Source organism: Leptopilina heterotoma, unplaced genomic scaffold, assembly GCF_015476425.1.
Source record: "Leptopilina heterotoma isolate Lh14 unplaced genomic scaffold, ASM1547642v1 Lhet_235, whole genome shotgun sequence".
Classification (NCBI taxonomy): domain Eukaryota; kingdom Metazoa; phylum Arthropoda; class Insecta; order Hymenoptera; family Figitidae; genus Leptopilina; species Leptopilina heterotoma.
Window position 1 is genome coordinate 241,058 of NW_025110952.1, and position 19,791 is coordinate 260,848.

At 24.8% G+C, this 19,791-nt stretch overlaps 2 protein-coding genes and 1 non-coding gene across 7 annotated transcripts in view; 2 read left to right on the plus strand and 1 right to left on the minus strand.

Moving 5' to 3' along the window:
* The window catches only part of LOC122502614 (thyrotropin-releasing hormone receptor-like), a 43,951-nt gene extending 27,472 nt beyond the window's left edge, over positions 1-16,479 (plus strand). For all 3 annotated transcript variants that reach the window (XM_043612765.1, XM_043612764.1, XM_043612766.1), the window contains 3 exons: positions 11,505-11,706; positions 14,437-14,542; positions 16,145-16,479. In XM_043612765.1, coding sequence (XP_043468700.1) covers positions 11,505-11,706; positions 14,437-14,542; positions 16,145-16,376 — 540 coding nt within the window. In that variant the 3' untranslated portion in view covers positions 16,377-16,479. The remainder of the gene's footprint in view (positions 1-11,504; positions 11,707-14,436; positions 14,543-16,144) is intronic.
* A 1,349-nt stretch (positions 16,480-17,828) lies between these two features.
* On the minus strand, positions 17,829-18,045 carry LOC122502713. Its single transcript, XR_006301658.1, has one exon. It is a non-coding gene; the product is annotated as a small nucleolar RNA U3 (small nucleolar RNA).
* Positions 18,046-18,583: 538 nt separating this feature from the next.
* The window catches only part of LOC122502604 (MOB kinase activator-like 2), a 65,627-nt gene continuing 64,419 nt past the window's right edge, over positions 18,584-19,791 (plus strand). Inside the window, exon 1 of one of the 3 annotated variants that reach the window (XM_043612750.1) lies at positions 18,584-19,282. Coding sequence is in view for 1 of the 3 variants with exons in the window: in XM_043612755.1 (XP_043468690.1) it covers positions 19,278-19,282 (5 nt within the window). In the remaining 2 variants the exon portion in view is untranslated. The remainder of the gene's footprint in view (positions 19,283-19,791) is intronic. The other 2 variants (XM_043612753.1, XM_043612755.1) reach the window with 2 other exon arrangements.

Consider the following 19,791-nt stretch of genomic DNA (forward strand, 5'->3'; position numbering starts at 1 on the left):
TTAATAACAATCAATAACGATGTATTCTTCAATTGCATATTTGTATTTAAAATCTTGTCGTCTTAAATCGTTTCCCTATAAGTTAAAAGTAGGTGAGTAATTCACATAAATTTTAAAAGTAAATTTATGAAATGAAAGTTAAATAATAATTATTCTATTCTTCAATGTTACTCATTGTATTTGTTTGGTATATGAATTCGTAATTATTAAAAGAATTTTTTAATTTATTATCTTTAATAATTCTTTATATTATAACGTCATTAAAAATTGGAAATTTTTTAATTAGAACTAAGCTCACTTAAAACACATAGATAACTTATAAATTATTCAAACAAAGACAATTGTGCACTGGTATCCTTACTCTTTCGTTTTGTATTAATTTGAAGGTGGAATAAGGACCTTTGATCGATTTAACGAATGATTCTGAATTTGTTATTTCTACTGCAGTAAAGCTGCGTAAATTATTGTTTGTCCCGTAAATCGATAGAATTTATATTTCTCGCAAAGTCGGAGAAAGAGTTGAAATTAAAAATTTTGACCTTCGTCCATCGGACTTGAAAATTGATCATTTAAATAATATCATCAACCAAATATTTTTATGCAGTTACCATGTAGTTTGAATATTTAAAGTTGATTTAAATTTATCAATCTATCATATACTATTGTTGGAACAAATTAAACTAGATTCTTTGAAAAGGAATAAAAGAAAAGAAACAGTAAGGAATTTTTATGTCAAACATTGCCCATATTCAATACATGAGCAAGTGAAATAAATCTGTCTATATTTAAAGAATATGACAATGGTTTAAAGGTAATAACAAAATATAAAATTTGTTAATTTTATTGATGAATTAAATTTGTAAGTTAACTATTATTATTTCACACACAACACAATATATATCATATTTGCATTAACTATTGCAAGAGAATTATAAAGTAATCATATTGTAAACTAATTGTTTGAAATAACTATAATTGTCAAAACATCTAAAATTATACGATACACATTATATTTCTAATCTCGGGGTATTTCAAGTTGAATAAAGTGTAGGAATTATATTACACACATTATAGTGTTTTATTACAACTATAAGACTCAAAAATAATCATCTTAAGGTAAATGTTTTATGCTTAATAATTATTTGTTGTTTATAAAATAATTGTTATGTTCTTATGTAGATTAACGTGTGAATGTATATAAATGTGCGAAATATAGAATAATTAATAATCAACTCACCAACTTCTTTCACCTTTAATATTACAATATTATTATTTTAATCGGAAACAGAAAAGTATCTTATTACTATCACAGGTGATAGTACTATCATGATAGGTTCTTTATAACAGATTTTTTTTTCCTTTTTTTTATTTTTTAATAAACTCTGATTTTTTAATAATGTAAAATAAAAGAAGATCTTCAAACCACAGGACAGAGCTTTGATATTTAATACCCTGTTTTCTTTTTAACAAAATCACTAACACTAATCACTTCATCTAATACAATATATGTTTGTAATTATTTATATTTCCTTTATTTGTCTCAAATAACATCCTTTAAATTTTAATTTCTTTTTTAAATTATCACTTTTCGTATATATATTTTTTAAAACAATTTTTTTAGAAAAATTCCTTTTAAATTTTATTTGTATCTTTAATATACTTTTCTTACTTATATTCTTCAAAATATTCTTATTTTTAAATATATTTAAATTCACATAGATTAATAAAATTCTGAATTCAATTCTTTCAATCAATTAACTTAAATATTTAAAATCAACCGTGCCATTAATTGCTACAAGAATAGAAGAATGTATGCATAATTTAAACAACTACGTGGAAAAGAATTTCAAACCCTATCAAGTTGTACTGCTAACTAATCCGAATACTTTCTCGATAGAGAGAGACATAATTGCGTCAGTATTACGAAATTTGCCCGATATTCGAATTGATGTTGAAAAAATGTCATCAGAGGATTTAATGAAATCAAAGAAGCAACCATCGTTCGGTGTTCCAAGAGATACATCCCTATTCCTCCTGGTCAATTCTACTAATATTTAGAAATCTTCCTCCTTTTTGTCATCTCTGAATTATTTAACGAATCTTTCACCCGCCAAAGTTCGTCCCAAAACATTACTGATTACCTTAACTAAACGAAAATCATCATACCAAGAATTTCTCCACCAAATGTGGCTAAAAAAATTCCTGGATTTAACAATTCGCGAAATAGAGAACAAATATCAGGAACAAAATTTGATCAATTGGAAACAACGACCGTTTGTTTATTATTACAATCCTTTTGCAAAGACATATTCAAGAAAAGTATGTTCCGCAAAAACAAATTGGTTTGCAAATAAACTATTGAATCTTCGGGGTTACCTGATATCGATTCGAACGTAAACTCAACAATTGGTGTATTCGTGGGAAGTAATGCAACCGGAATATTAAAAAAACTTATGAAAAACGAGATTATTATTCTTATCACATCGTATATCTATGTACGACCAGATGCAGACAGTACATTATATGAATATTCAAATACGATTGAAATGGAATCGTTGGTTGCTCTAATGCCAATTACCCACACTAACACTGAGGAAGAATATCTAAGCGTTAAAAATCTATTCTCCAAGATGGTTTTCTTCATAATTTTCGTTATCATAATGGGGAAAGTAATAAGTAATTACAAAAATGAAAATAACTTTTGGAAACCAGAATACATTGCAGCTATTATACTAGGAACATCTGTACAGAAGCAACCAATACATTTTGGTAATCGAATCTTCTTCGTATACCTGATAGCAATTGGTTTCTACTGTTCCATTAGCTTTTTGGCTGGTCTAACTGCAACTAAATTAAGCAATTCAAATAAAGTTGCGATAGATACTTTTATTGATTTGGCGAAATCAAGGTACGAATTGCTGTGGACAAATTAACTTACATTGGGGAATTGGAAACTTATTACCATATTTGGCTTTAACATTACAAGAATGCAAAATCCCTTAATTAGAAACTGTGTCTGTAAAGTTAATAACGACAATAGTTTAAGTATTTTATTATACTCCACACATTTTGTAATTGTTTTGTTATCTCCAGAAGTTTTGAACATGTTTCTCATTTAACAAGAATCAAAAACAATTTATTCTGCAATTGTGTATTTAAAATTTTGTCGTAAATCGTTTCCCTACAAGTTAAAATTAGGTGAGTAATTTCCATAAATTTTAAAAGTAAATTTACGAAATTAATGTTAAAAATGAAAATGACCCATTTTCTTGACAATGATCAGAAAATTCAATCTCTTGTATTGAACTTTTAATCGTCTCATGGCTAGCCGAAAGGAAAAGATTGTGACTTGTTTCTTTAAGATACTTAAGGAAAATAAAAGTGACCTGAAAATAATGGAAATAACAGTTAATAAGGCTTCGCCTAACACCACATTCATGACTGAACTGAAAAAGTTACTACCAAATCAATATTATCGGTATGTGACCCATATTGTCATCTTGCTGTTCAAGAAATGCTAAAAATTCGGAAAATCGAAATAGAGGAAAGGGGCCAGAATTAAGACTGCGAGCAAAATATTGACGAAGAATCAGAAGAAATGTAATTAAAATCTAATTTTTGCACTTCACCCATATTGTGAAATTAAGAAATGGGAGGAGTTTGTTTATTATTTTTGTTGGTCTAAATCATGCATTTTTTCTTGTGGGGTTGGTAAGATATGTTATTTTTCAAATATTAATTACTTTCTCCATTTTCTTTAACTCAACCAACAAATAAAAAATTGCACTTTGAAAATAGGAGGTGCTTATTTTTATTGGCCAGAAGCCTTTTTTTCTTAATGAGTAAAGACTAATTGTAACTTTTTAAAAATTAAAAATCCACTTCCTTTTTGTACTGTTGAACCAACGAATAAAAAAATTGCTTTCTTAAAGTAGGAGGAGTTATTTTTTATATTCTACTAAATATAATAATAATAATAATTAATTTTCAATCAAAATTAATTGTTCATGTTATTTATTTTTTACATGAAATTGTTAAAAAAAATTTATTCAAATTTATTTTTCTAAGTAAAATACTGATTTTTAGCTTTGAATAATATTTATTTAAATAAATTCATTTATTTTAATAATCGAAAAAGTTTTGCTAAATTTCTTATTTTTGATCACATTGTTTTAAAAAAACGTTTTTTAAAAGTAAAAGATATGATTTATTAGTAATATCTCTTAAATCAAAGAAAGCAATTTTTTCAATGTTTACTATATTTACACATCATTTTGAAACTTCCAGCGATTATCTAAATCAGTTCCTTTCGTTCCGCCGTTCAGAATATGATCGTAGGATCGTAGTCAATCGTAGTCTGCTTTCTGCTACAAGTATCACGCATGTTACCAATACATTGACAGGTCTCACAGTTCGCATATTTATCATTAATAATTGAACAATTTACGATTTAATTCAACTTAAATAATGGATAAATCGACTACAGAATAGTTAATTTATTAATTATAAGAGCTTTTTCTAACATTTTTAATTTTTTTTATGAACTTTTTTCCACTATTTGAAGTCTAACCACCTATGTACATTTATGTTATCGAATCTGTCAGGAATTTCAAGTAATTATTTATTATTTAGAGCTTTATTAATTGCAATTTTTGATTAAATCGAATCTCTAAATATCCATTTTACATTATCAATACTTCCTTTTCCTATACATATAACACTTTCTAAATAGTTTTTTTCAACGATTACCTTATGTCTACCTTATGTCCACTTTAAAAGTGGACATATAGTAAATCCAAATCTGGCAGGACTGCCTCAACAATTCTGAAGAATTAAATTCTATTAAGGAAATAATGATGTATCATTACTTTCTTTTATAGAAGCTTCCATAGAAGCTCTTCAAGCAGCTCGAATAGAAATTTTGAAACTGAAGCAAACAGTGGCATAGGAATTTTGATGTTTTGTGACTACTTTGACGTTTCCTGAAGCTTTTGGTTAATTCTGACTAAAGGATTTTTTATGCTCCTGTTGAATCCTGATGTTTATGGATTGCGATTATTGAGCATTGAAATCTTTTTTTTTATTTACAGCCCCTCACCGAAATATAGTCGGTAAATGTAAAGTATCATTAAAACTTGAAATTTGTGCGTAGCCCTTTTTTCACAATAGAATCGCGGGTCTATTGTTACGAGTTTCGGGTTTCTAACCTAATTTTTATTGCTCAAAAGTTTTGCAATTTTAAAATTTCAAGTAAAATGAATATAAATTCAAAATCTAGAAATCTCCACAATAACAAATATCTAAAATTTATTATAAAAAACATTTTTTTAAGAAAACTGTAACGTATCTCGAAAACCGTAATTATTAAATAAAAAAGGATATCATTTTTGAATTTAAGTTCTAAAGGATATACTGCATGCATAATAAGAGCATATATTGTTAGATGAATTCTAAGTCGATGAAAAACAAGTATAATGTTTAAATAAATATGAATATAAACAAATAAAAAGAATAATTTCCCTTCAATTTTATGACGGTCAGTTGACCTTTTTCCAGGTAAAAAAGGGTGTCGACTTTATATAAAAAACCTGACTACTTTTGAAGCTTTCTGATTAAACATGACTCAAGCCTGACGTTCTCTGGCTGCAATCGTAACAAATGCAGCCTAAAATCATCAGAGATTCTGACTAAATTTCTCTCGTTTTGTGATTTTATTTTTAGTAGGGTAAAGTGAATGGGGTAGAGAAATGAAAGATACGTCGATTGAAAAGTTTAAACAAGTGTTATTAATATTATTAATAGCTGTTATTTATGTATTAGATTTTTATAAAGCTAATCATTTTATAACAAAATAAAAGTAATCCATTAGACTGCTAATGAGGTAACTTTATCATTACCTGCTATTCGACATTTCTCACTCATAACCATACTTTATTACCTCGATCTACAAAACATTGATAACACAATTACCAGCCAATAAGTAATCATTTTACATTAATGCAAATTTATCATCAAAAGTTTACGCCATTCGTTTCTCTAAAATTAATAAGTTATTTAACAACTAGTAAATAAAATGATGTGTCATAATAAATTTAAAAGTCATTTGAAAACTGTGACAAACTTTGATTTGAGTCTTGCAGAGAAAAATGTTCTGTTCGTTAATCTTTGGAGTACAAACTTACCCTTCAGGGAATACGTTCTCAAATAACGAGGATAGAATGCAAAGGAAAATTACAATCGATTACTATATATTTGCAAATAATTTTCCTGTGACATTATACGCAGTATTTTGTATTTTCGATTTCGCAAACAATTTTCTTTTCTATGAAAAGTAAACGAAGAATAAAATTGTTACCGACGTTTGTAAACTTTTAAAGGAATATACACATTTTTTCAAGGTTTTCATCATCTTAAAATTAAAGAAATTTTTATTGTTCAGGAATGGTTAACATTTGCTTTACACTAAATAAACATCTAATGGAAGCATTCATACAAAAACAATCATTTGCCACGAATACATGTATTACAAAGTAATTTTCAATTCCACAAGGTGAAGTTATAAATTTCAAACGTTCGTCATATAATTCTCACTTTAATCCATTCTTGGCTACTGAAGAATACACCTCTGATTACCTACAAAAATCTTTATATTTTAACATTCTTATTTCGTGACAAAATTCAGTAATAGTAAAAAATGTTTATTCAAAGTAGAAATTATTTTTTTATACTCTTATATATCGTGCCATTAATTGCTACAGGAATAGAAGAATGTATGGATCATTTAAACAACTACGTGGAGAAAAATTTCAAACCCTATCAAGTTGTACTGCTAACTAATCCGAATACTTTGTCGATAGAGAGAAACATAATTGCGACAGTATTACGAAATTTGCCCTATATTCGAATCGATGTTGAAAAAATGTCATCAGAAGATTTAATGAAATCAAAGAAGCAACCATCGTTCTGTATTCCAAGAGATACATCCCTATTCCTCCTGGTCAGTTCTACTCCTAATAATAAATCTTCCTCCATTTCTCCATCTCTGAACTATTTAACGAATCTTTCACCAGCCAAATCTCGTCCTAAAACACTACTGATTTCCTTGACTAAGCAAAAATCATCATACAAAGAATTTCTCCATCAAATGTGGTTGAAACAATTTCTGGATTTAACAATACTCGAAATAGAAAACAAACATAAAAAAAATTTAATCTATAGGAAACAACGACCGTTTGTTCATTTTTACAATCCTTTTGCGGAGACATATTTAAGAAAAGTATGTTCTGTAACAACAGATTGGTTTCCAAATAAACTATTAAATCTTCGGGGTTACCTGATAAGGAGTGGTTTAAACCTGAAACCACCTTTCAGTTTAGCTACATATGACAAAGCTGGACGACTAACAAATTGTAGTGGTGTAGATGTTCAACAGTTTTACACTTTATCTGAAGCTATGAATTTTACAACACATATTGATTCGAACGTAAATTCAACAATTGGTGTATTTGTGGGAAGTAAAGCAACCGGAATGTTAAAGAAACTTATAAACAACGAAATTAGTATTCTTATCACTACGAACATGAATTTTCGGCCAGCTGCAGACGGTACATTATACGAATATTCAAGTACGATTGAAATGGAAGCGTTGGTTGCTCTAATGCCCATTACCCACACTAGCACTGAGGAAGAATATCTAAGCGTGAAAAATCTATTATCCAAAATGGTTTTCTTCATAACTTTTGTTATCATAATGTGGGTAGTAATAAGTAGACACAAAAGTGAAAATAACTTTTGGAAACCAGAATACATTGCAGCTATGGTATTATACACAGTAATACCTCAGCAACCCACAAATTTTGGTAATCGAATCATCTTCTTATACCTGACAGCAATTGGTTTTTACTGTTCCATTAGCTTTTTGGCTGGTCTAACTGCAACTAAATTAAGTAATTCAAATGAAGTTGCGATCGATACGTTCATTGATTTGGCGAAATCGCCCTTCGCCCCAATGATTCATCCTAGTCTTTACAGATTACTTGATGATGATTCAGAAGATGTAAAACTACTGAAGGAAAAAATGATTCCTCACGAACTTATCGATACTGGATGTATTTCCACTCTTGTGAAACACAAGAACGTTTCTTGTATTATATTTACATCCTATGCAAGACAGTTAGTGGAATTATTAAGAGATGCAGTTGGAAATCCTCTTAGTAGGGTACTCAAGCAGAAATTGTTTAATGTAAGACGAATAGTAGTATTAGAAAGAAGTACACCCTACAAACCAAGAATTGATAAACTGATTGGTGCTATCGTTCAATCTGGTTTGCGTACTAAATGGGCGAATAACATTTCGAACCATGAGTTACTTTTCGACATCATCAATTACAAGAAAAAATTGATAAAAGCGAACGTCGTTGGTGCTGTGTCTGAACTGAAAACTGTACTTCTCTTCGTATTAATTGTTGGATATTTTCTGTCCCTTCTACTTTTCGCAGGAGAAGTGTTACGCAAATATCTCGCATTAAAAGTTTCTTCTTATCAATTATTTGGCTGGTTCTATTGATTTCGGAATCAATGTACGAATTGTTGTGGACAAAATGACTTACATTGGAGAATTGAAAATTTACTACAACATTTTGACTTTAACATTACTAGAAGGGAGAACACTTTAATTGGAAACTGAAATAATGGCAAAAGTTTCAGAAGTTATTTTGTCTACTCTACACGTGTCGTTGTTTTCGAATCTCTAATAAGATATATATTGTAGTTACTTTACTAATTTATATTTCAAAATTAGCAACGCAGTAAAACTTCAAATCCCTGGGGAACTTTTTCCAGAAGTTCTGAACATGTTTCTCATTTAATAACAATCAATAACGATGTATTCTTCAATTGCATATTTGTATTTAAAATCTTGTCGTCGTAAATCGTTTATCCCTATAAGTTGATATTAGGTTGGTAATTCACATAAATTTTAGTAGTAAATTCACGAAATGAAAATGTAATTATAGCAAATGTCAGGAATTGAAATTGGTTTTAAATTAAGGAAGGTAGAAAAAAATGGTTACTTGATTTTAAAATTCGTTGTAATTAAAATTTACATCGATTTGTACACTAAATTCTTTTTTTATGTTATGTACATTATTATTAATTAATTAATTATAAATGAGATATTTCTTCTTCAATGACTTTATAGGCATAGCCAACTAACAGAAGAACAAATGAGATATTTGTAAATGCGCAGCAGCGAACTACGGCACAACAATGAACTTTGGTATTTACGCAAGCGCAGAAGTGAACTATGATGGTTGCGCATGCGCAGTAGTAAACTGTAGGATCTAGTCATGCGCAGTAGTGAATTACGGCAATTACAAATGCGCAGTAGTACACTAAGTCTGTTGCCATAATTACATATTACGTTCTACAAAGAAGTTAATATTAATCATTTTTTTCCTTTTTTTTAGCAAATAATAGTTTAAAGTGAGGTTAACGTATAAAATTATAAAATACCATTTTTTCCTTTGCAGCAAATAATGTTTTGAAGTGATAAATACAATTTTTTTTTTCCTTTACAGCAAATAATAGTTTGAAGTGACGGTTAATGTATAAAATTAAAAAAATTTAACTGTATTAAACAATTCATAATAGTAATTTTTTAAACAAAACTTCCAATTTCCACAGCATATAAATAATGACGATTCAATTCAGTAAATTGATCTTCTGTAATATTTCTCTTAAGAAAGTTTTTTAACCATCTTTTTAAAATTCTCATCTTAGAAATGTATTTTCGCACATTTTTCAAATTTGTACAATGTTTAATTTTTTCCTTATAAGAAAAATTGCAAAAAGTCCAATTAATTTGAGAATTTTTTTCATTTAGAAATAATGGGATTGTTGTCGTTGCACGTTTGTCTAGTTCAGCTTTAATGTTTCTCAATCTTACATACATTCTCGTGAATGTTGATTGTATATTGTAGCCTTCTAATTTCACCCTCTCAACGTTTATTATTTGCTTGTTTTTTTTTTATTAAAGTTCAAGTAATTTTAAGATGGGAAATCTTGTTGAAATACTTCCGGATTGATGATTTTTTCTACATAAAGGAAATAAGAATTTCTGTTTTAAAATTATATAATGAATGCACTTTATAATAAAAAGAATTAATAAAATATATTAAATATTTTTAAATAAATAATAAATTAAATGGAAAAAAATTAATTCTAGGTCAATTTTTATGTAAACAGTGAAAATTCCATTCTATTTTAGAATATACATTCGCCTTCAAAAAAGATATGAATTATTTTATATTTTACTTGTTTGTTGTTTGTTATACTCGTTTTATTTATTCTTTTTCGCTCTTTATTTATTTTTGTATATTTGAAAAATGTGATGAATTTAACGTATAGTTTTCTCTGTAATATAATATGTGAGTTTTTCGACAAATTTTATGAATTAAATTTTTACTTACGAATGTATATGCAGAAATGTAGAAACAAAATTTTTATTTTGAATTCCCAAATTTTTTTTTGAAAAAGCACAATTTCAAAAAACAAATTTATTATATTACTTGTGTTTACTATAATTAATTACAATAATTAATTATTTTCCCAAGAGAACTTAATTAGAGAACAAGTTTGTTCGTTCAGTTCTCAACTTTAAATAACGTGATCGCTTGAAGATACAATATTAAAGATGTAAAATTGTAAATTGATTAAGAAACGTATAGTTTTATCGAAAATTAATGGACAACTCGAATACCAAGACATGAATTCCCCAATAAGTGATTTTTAATAGTACTTTGTAATGACAGTCACTTTTTTTCTTATCTTGAAATAAAAAATAATTTTAGTTTCCAGATAATGTTGTTTTATTTATTTTGTTTGTTTTTTTTTTTTTGTTGGAAAAATGTTTCGAAGGTTGGAGAAGTAGCATCTGGTATACAAGTATTATTACACACAACTTTGATTAATAACAGTTCAACATTTTATTTAATGATAAATTGTCATTTATTCTATAAAAGAAGAAACAACACTGATGTGTGACATACTTTCTTGTATAACCAGATATATTATAACAGGTGTTACACTTTGGTTGGGATATTCTTTTTATCTATCATATAAAATAGTGATGGAAGATAAAATTGTATAGAAAAAATTAACGAAGCTAAAAAATTCCAAGTTATATGATAATAATCAAGATAATTTGTTCTCACGTGAAGTTACAGTGTTTTTTTGTTGCAATTTTTTTGTTCTATAATTCGCATTATTGTTATGTCAACAGTTTGACATTTTTATTTATTAAAAATAAAAGTAAAAAAATATTTTCGTTCATTAAAAAAAAAAAAAAAAAAAAAAAAAAATTATTAAAAATTATTATTGTTTTTATTATAATCATTCAAAACGGGATAACTAATAATAATTATTATAGAGGTAAATTTTTCAACTTTCGAAAAAATAATAAATAAGTTTGTAACAATAAAAATAAAAAAATTTTTTGTTTTCAGACTGCAAGTAGTGGTCAAAATGAAGTGAACGGTATTCCATTAAATACTGGTATTAGTGGAAGAAGACATCCCTCTCAACAATCATTCCACTCCTCAAAAAGTAGCCATTCGCAACATTCAAGGCATCAACCTTCAATAGTGGCAATTCCCTCAACGCCAAGAAGTCCATATCAAGTTTCTGATGTTCTTGCAAGATGTGTTCGTAAGTTTTCCAATTTTAGCTTTTCTCATTATATATAAAATAAATAAAAACTTCAAATAATATAAAAAAAATTCAACCTAAACTTTTTTAAAATTCAATTATTTCTAAAAATTCACGCTACATTGCTTTTAATATTTAATAACGACTTCTCGTTACCCATTTATGATCCATTTTGGATCGCGGGATCTTATGTTGTAAATAAATAAATAAATAAATATTTAATTATTATCTAAAATTTGAACTAAAATTAATTTTTGTATCAAATTTTATTAAAAAATTTTACGAGAATTCAATTATTTAAATACAAAAGTAAATAATTTATTGAATATTTGAATGTTTTTTAAAATTGAATTCTCATATAAAGAATTTTAGTATAAAATTTTTAAACAATTGAATTCTTTTGACAAATTTTAATAAAATTTTTAAGAATTAATTGCATTTTTCTCGAGATATTCGATTAAAATTGTATTAAAAATAATTTGAAATTATGCAATGAGTTTTAATATTTATGAAAATAATTGAATTCATAAAAGGAATTTTATTATTTTTGAACATAATTTAATTTCTGCGAAGAATTTTTATTACTCTTGAAAATAATTGAATTTCTGCCGATTTCTACAATAATTTGTAATTTTTTCAAAATTAAATTTTTTTTTTAGTGTTTTTTACTAAAATTCTTCTAAAAATAAATTATTTTCAATAATTTTTGAAAAAGTTCTCTTGAAAATTTTAAAATTCATTTTGTTTACAATTCAATTTTACAAAACTTCAATATTATTCGGAAATTCTTCAATTATTAAATATAAATTAAGAGAATAAAAACTTCAAAACAAAAAAATTTCAAGTAAAATATTGAAATAAACTTTTTCAAAAAAAAAAAAAAAAATTAATTCTTCTACAGAATTGTTAGTTAAAAGTATGAAAAATTAAAATTTTTCAAAGATTTTAATTTGAAACCTTTTCAAAATTTAATTATTTCTATAAATTAATGCTATATAATGCATTTAATATTCAATTATTATCTGAAATTTAAACTGAAATAATTAATTTGAAATCAATTTTTATTGGAAAATTCTACGAAAAGTTCAATTTTATTTCAATAAAAAATAAATAATTTATTGAATAATTGCTCAATTGAATTCAAATAAAGAATTTTATCAATAAATTTTTAAATAATTAAATTCTTTCGACGAATCTTAATAAAAATCTTAAGAATAATTAAATTTGTTGAGCAAATTAGATAAATTGTATAATTGTATAATTGTATAATTGATAAATTTGTAATTGTATTACAAATAATTGAAATTTTCAGATGAGTTTTAATATTTATGAAAATAATTTAATCTTTGTCCAAACTTTTATTATTTATTAAAAAAAATTGAATCATTGCGAAAAAGTGAAATTTTATTAAATTTTTGTTTAAATAATTGAATTCTTTTGGAAAATTTTTATTAAAATAGTAGATATTAAAAATCATTGAATTGAGGAAAATTTTTGAAAAAAATTAAAATTTTGATGAGAATTTTATTAAAATTTTTGAAAATAATTTTATTATTTCTATAAAAACAATTAAATTTTTAAGGAGAATTTAAAAAAATTATTAAATAATTGAATTCTTTTGACGAATTTTAATACACTTTTTGAGAAATTCCGCATTAAAATTTTATTAAAAATAATTGAAATTTAGCATTGAGTTTTATTATTTATAAAAATAATAATTGAATTCCTGGCAAAAATTTCATTATTTACGAAAATAATTGAATCCCAGGTAAAATTTTGCTATTTATCGAAATAATTGAATGATATTACGAAGAAATTTATAAAAAATTTGTAAATAATTGAATTTCTGTGAAAGTTTTATTATTTTTTTAAAGTAAATAAAAGGTTTGCGTAGAATTAAAAAAATTTTTTTTTAATTAAATTGAATTCTTTTGGAAAAATTTATTAAAATAGTAAATATTGAAAAATCATTGAACAGAGGATAATTTTTGAAAAGAATTTGAATTTTGCCAAAAGAATTTTATTAAAATTTTTGAAAATAATTAAATTTTGGAAAATAATTTTATTATTTCTATAAAAACAATTGAAATTTTGATGAGAATTTTATTGCAATTTTTTAAAAATATTTAAATTTTGGAAAATAATTTTATTATTTCCATAAAAACGATTGAAATTTTGACGAGAATTTTAAAAAAATGTTTGAACACACATAATTAAATTTTTGCTAAGAGTTTTATTACTTTTGAAAATAAAAAATGAATTTCTGCAATTATTTGTAATTTCTCTAAATTTATCCAAATATCGTACAATTTACATACGAAAATAATTTTATAAAATATTTTAATAGGTATTTGTATATTAATTTATTGTACATATATGCATTTGAATTTTCGAAAATTGAAATTGAAAATAATTTTAAATTTCAAAAATCAGAATATGGAAAATTTTAATAATTAGTTTTTTCAAAAAGCAGGTTTTAGTTGATAAAAATGAAAAATGAAAAACTTTTAAAAATTTATAAAAATGTGCTGGACTACAAAATGTTATACAATTTCATTTATATAACAAGCATAAAATACGGGAAATTTTTTTCTTTTAAAATAAAATTATAAAAGACGTTTATTCTTTCTTGGTTAAAAAATAATTAATTCCATTATTCTTTTTAGAAAATAATAATAACACTTTTAATTAATTAGAAATAGATTCTAAATATATTTTTAATATTTTCAGATGTGAATTCTTCATCACGAAATCCAGTATCGACAAGAAATCAACAAAGCATTACAAAAATGCTTCTACTTATAAGCACTGTATTCATTCTATTAAATTTGCCAAGGTACTTAATTAAAAAAATAATCTTTATTTTCTACGTATTTGAAATTAAAATTTAAAAATGATTTATATAAAAAAAAAAAAAAAATTTAATCAATTATTTTTTTAAATAGTAAAATCTTTACAAAAATTCAATTATTTTCAAAATAATTTTAATTGAATCAAATTGAAAGAATTCAATTATTTTCAAAAAATAATAAAATTCCTTAAAGAAATTGAATTATTTTCGAAATATAACTTTATATTAAATTTTATTTAATTATTATTTTATTTTTATTTTCAAAAAATAATAAAATTCTTTAAAGAAATTGAATTATTTTCAAAATATAACTTTATTATTAAATTTCTCGAAAAAATTTAATTATTTTTTTTTTAATTATTTCTATAAAATTCTTCATAACAATATTTAATTATTTCTTAAAATTTTAATAAATTCCTCAAAATATTTCAATTATTTTGATAAATAGTAAAATTTTTCACAATAATTCAATTATTTTTAAAAAATAGTAAAAATCCTTATTGCAGAAATTCAATTCTTTTCAAAACAATTTCAATAGAATTTCACGAAAGAATTTTAAATTTTCAAATATTAACATAAAATTAATTTATTTTCTAAAATTTTAATAAATTCTTTTCGAAACAATTCAATTATTTTTATAAATAGTAAAATTCTTCGCAAGAATTTAATTATTTTAATAAAATTATTCTTCATAAAATTTAATTGCTTTCAAAATTTTTAATTAAAATTATTAAACAAACTCCATTAGTTTAAAAAAAAATTTAAAAGAATTTCTTCAAAAGAATTTAAATTATAGGATTTTGAAAAATTTGAATAAAATTCTTTGCGAGAATTTAGTTTTATATTTTTTTAAATAATAAAATTCTTTGAAGAAATTCTATATTATTATTAAATTTTTTTGATAAAATTCTTTGCAAGAATTCGATGATTTTCCATACATATATTAATTTTAAAATTGAAAATTTATTTGAAAAGAAAAATTATTAAAAAAGTTAAGAAACAAAAAAGCATTTATTTATTATTTTATTTTTAGAAAATAGAAGAAAAATAATTTTCATCATTTTAATTTAATATTATTATTTTCTAGAATTTTAAATTATATTTTTTATGAAAATAATAATTGAATTCCTTAAAAAAAATTTTATCGCATTTATGAAAATAATTGAAATTTTTATTATATTTATGAAAATAATTAAATGTTTGCATACAATGTTATTTATTATATATTATTTATTTATTATAAAGATAGTTGGGATTTTTACGAGAATTTTTTTCAAATTTTGAACATAGTTGAATTTTATTTATTTTTTTTTTTTAATAATTCAATTTCGGTCCAATTATTTCTAATTGCTCCAAAATTGATTTTTTTTAAATTCTGGACTTAACCTAAAAAAACCCCCGAATAATGAATTTCAAGTAAATCCGTTGAATTTTTAAAAAGCACATCCGCCATATTGTATGAGACCAGGTCCCATATATAATATGTAATCTTAAAATTGTTTTGAACATTAAAAAAATTGCAACAACTAATAACAACTAAAATAAATAATAAATATCTATATTTGTGTCCTTTTCTTTTATTTTCAGTTACGTCATCCGGTTCTGTGTTTACTTTTTCGCCTTGGCAAGGAGGGATACTCCTACTTTACTGTGGTGTTTACAACAATTCTTTATGCTTTTGTACTATACTAACTTTAGTATAAATTTTTTACTTTACGCAATGTGTGGCATTACATTTCGACGTTGTCTTGAACAATTGTTACGTAAAGTACTTAAAACTATTACAAGAAATCATTGCAATGTACAGCGTTACAGTTAATTATTATATTGTAATTATATTATAAATAATAATTGATTCAAATATATATGTATATATATATAATTTATTGTTAATTTAAAAAATTAAAGAATTTTAATAAAAATTGTCTTCTTTCCATTATCCAAAATTATTTCATGTGGAAAAAACAATTTTGATAGCGAATTATTTCCGAATGTTTTTTTTTTCATAATACAATTTTCTAATATTTAAAAAAATCTGAATTAAATTCTTTTGAAGAATTTCCTTGAATTTTTTTTTTTAAATAATGGAGTTTCTTCAATAATTTTAATTAAAAATCATGAAAGAAAATGGAATTTTATGAAAAATTTCTTTTAAAAAAATAATTAAATTCTTTCGAAGAATAGATACTATTAAAGGTTTTGACAACAAATTGAATTCTTTCAAAAAATTTTTATTTTGAATATAATTAATTTATTTAATAATTTTATAATTGTGAATAATAATTTTACTATTAAAATTTTATTAAAATTATTTATAGAAAATTTTACTTTTTTAAACAATTTTATTAGAGTTTTCGTGCTTTTTTTAAATAAAGTAGTTTTTTAAATAATTTTAATTGAAAATAATTGAATTTAAACAAAAGAATTAGAAATTTTTTTTTTAAATAATCTTGTCTGTTGATAATTATAATGAAATATTTGATTTTTAAAGTTAATTAAAATTGTTTTGTAAATAATTATTGAAATCCTCCGAAGAATTTTATTATAAAATGAAAATAATTTAAATCTATCAAAGGATTTTTTTTTCTAAAGATAATTAAATTCTTGCGAAAAATTGTATTAAAATTTTTGAAAATAATTGAAATCCTTTGAAAAATTTTATTATTTATGAAAATAATTGAAATCTTCCAAAGAATTAAATATTTTTTAATGAAGATAATTGAATTCTTACGAAGAATTTTATTATTAATAAAAATAATTGAAATCTTACCTATACAAATAAAATTTAATTTTTTAAAAAGATCATTAAATTTTTAGGAAGAATTTTATGAAGATTTTTTGAAAATAATTGAAATCTTCAAAATACTTTTACATTTTATGAAGATAATTGAATTTTATTAAAATTTTTGAAAATAATTGAAATCCTTTGAAAAATTGAAATTTGAGAAAATAATTGAATTATTTCGATGGATTTATATTGAATAAATGAAATAAGTTTGTTGCATGATTAAAATGATAGTATGAAGAACAGTTATAATTTTAAGAAATAATTAATCTATTTTAAAATATTTATTATATGAAGGTGGTTAAAATGCCATTTGAAATAATTAATTTAAAATATTTATTATATGAAGGTGGTTAAAATGTCATTTGAATTTATTATTTATTTACATTTCACCTAATTTTGTTATTTAAATATTTTTTTATATTCGATTTTAAATTTTGATTATTTAAAAAAAAATTTTTTTTTGATTATAATAAATAATAGAAGACCACTCAGAACGCTCAAACTCCCATTACTATTTGCACAAACTGCAAATAGCGAACGATCCTCGAGTACTGGAAAAATCATAAGAATGATCTCGCCAGCAGCCTCTCACGCTCAGAGAGAAGAGCTACTGCTCATCATCGTGGCTGCATCGACTCCACTTTTGGGTAGAGAGGACGTGAAGATATACTACAGAAATGATCCTGTGAAGTATGATCTTGTCTTTTCGTCGTTTCGCCTCGACTTATATACTACTCGAAACGCGTCTCGCCTGCGAGAGAACTCACAAGAGGCCCTCTGTCGAGCGCCACTCCAACACTCTCCCCATTTTCCAAGGGACAAATTCAAATCCAGAGCAAATTATTTCTCCCCGTTTGAAAATATAGTCAATATATTAAAAATGATAAATAAATTAATTAAACGTTAGGAGAATATTAATAAATAATATTTTCTTGTTTTGATCAAAAAACTGACTTTTAACAAATTGAATAATATTTTGTTTGATAAATATTGAGAGTCGATAATGCAGTTTTATTCTTTACTCTTTAATTTTACAAGTGCGACAGTGGCGACTAGGTTTTAAGGGTGATAAATCGCCAACTGTCGATAAAGAAGAACTACATTGATATTTAGAGAATATTGACATGTGTCACCCTCTTTGGCAAAATTCTAAAACACTTTATTCATTTTTATAGGATTAAAATACAAGTGTATGTGTGACATGTTTCCTCTTGGAGTTTACATTTCACGTTTAACTGTATTGGACAAAATTGGGAACTGGGAAACTTTTCTAACCTAAGCTTAAAGGTTAGATCAGCTGTTGTTACTGGCCGAGCAGTGTGTGTCGGGACGACGAGGTTGTTCTTGTGCCTATGTCGTCGCTAGTCGCGTATTCGTTTTATGAAAATTTCTCATTATCCTCATTATTATCATCATTGTCATTAAAAATAGTAATAAAAAGTGATAATAAAATATCGCGGATCGCTCGAGATCACGCGCGATATTATTTCACATCCTGAGGAACCGTGCGCGCGCGACTTCTCGTTCCTCCGGGAGTCCAGTGGCAAGGACTCCAACGGATACGAACGGCGAAGGTGCGCGACGAGGTCATCGTCGTTGTCGTCAACAACGTCGTCGTCGTCGTCGTCGACGAACAACCACCAAAGAAACACACAGGTAACAATAGTGTCGCGCCATGTTAGCTTTGACAAATTCTCCAATAATTATCAAGTGAACATTGTCCAGCACTAAATAGTGTCGTGTTAAAATTCCAACATTGTTAGACAAAATTTCGTAAATAAATAAATAATTAAAAAATTAACAAAAGTTCTAAATAAAAAAAAAAGCAGTGATCCAAATCCTGTAAAAATCTAAACTGGCAAGTGATCTTTTTAAAAATCATCCAAGCTGGATAAACTACCCGAGTATCTCCGCGATACCGTGGACTGGTTTATGGGGTAAGTTTCATTTTTCATTCATTTTTCTCTCTCTCATTCTTCAATATTTTTTTTTTCTCTTTGACCCAATTTTCTCAAAAAAATTTCACCAAACTAGAAATTTTCGCGCGTTTTACGCGCGCACTCCAGTCACGGCGTAATTAGGGCGCTTATCAGACATTCAAAAAATTTACCCTCTGTATATAGTTATTTTATTTTAATCCATCTCTTTAATTTTTTTTCCCCAACTCTGGTGTCGAATACAAAAAATTTTTTTTTAATCTTTCTTTTTCAATAAAAAAAAAATTGCCATTCTTACATCATTTGTTGTAAGGTAAAGTAAAGCGACACTTGACCCAAAACAAGTTTTTTCACTACTAAAATTCTTACGTAAGAAGTGACAAAAATTTAATAATGCAAAAAACTATTTCTTTTTTTAAACAAAAGAAATCTTTTTCGTAGAAATCAATTATATTATAAAACTAAATAACAAGAAGAAAAAAACTAAAAAAAAATTAATACAATGTAAT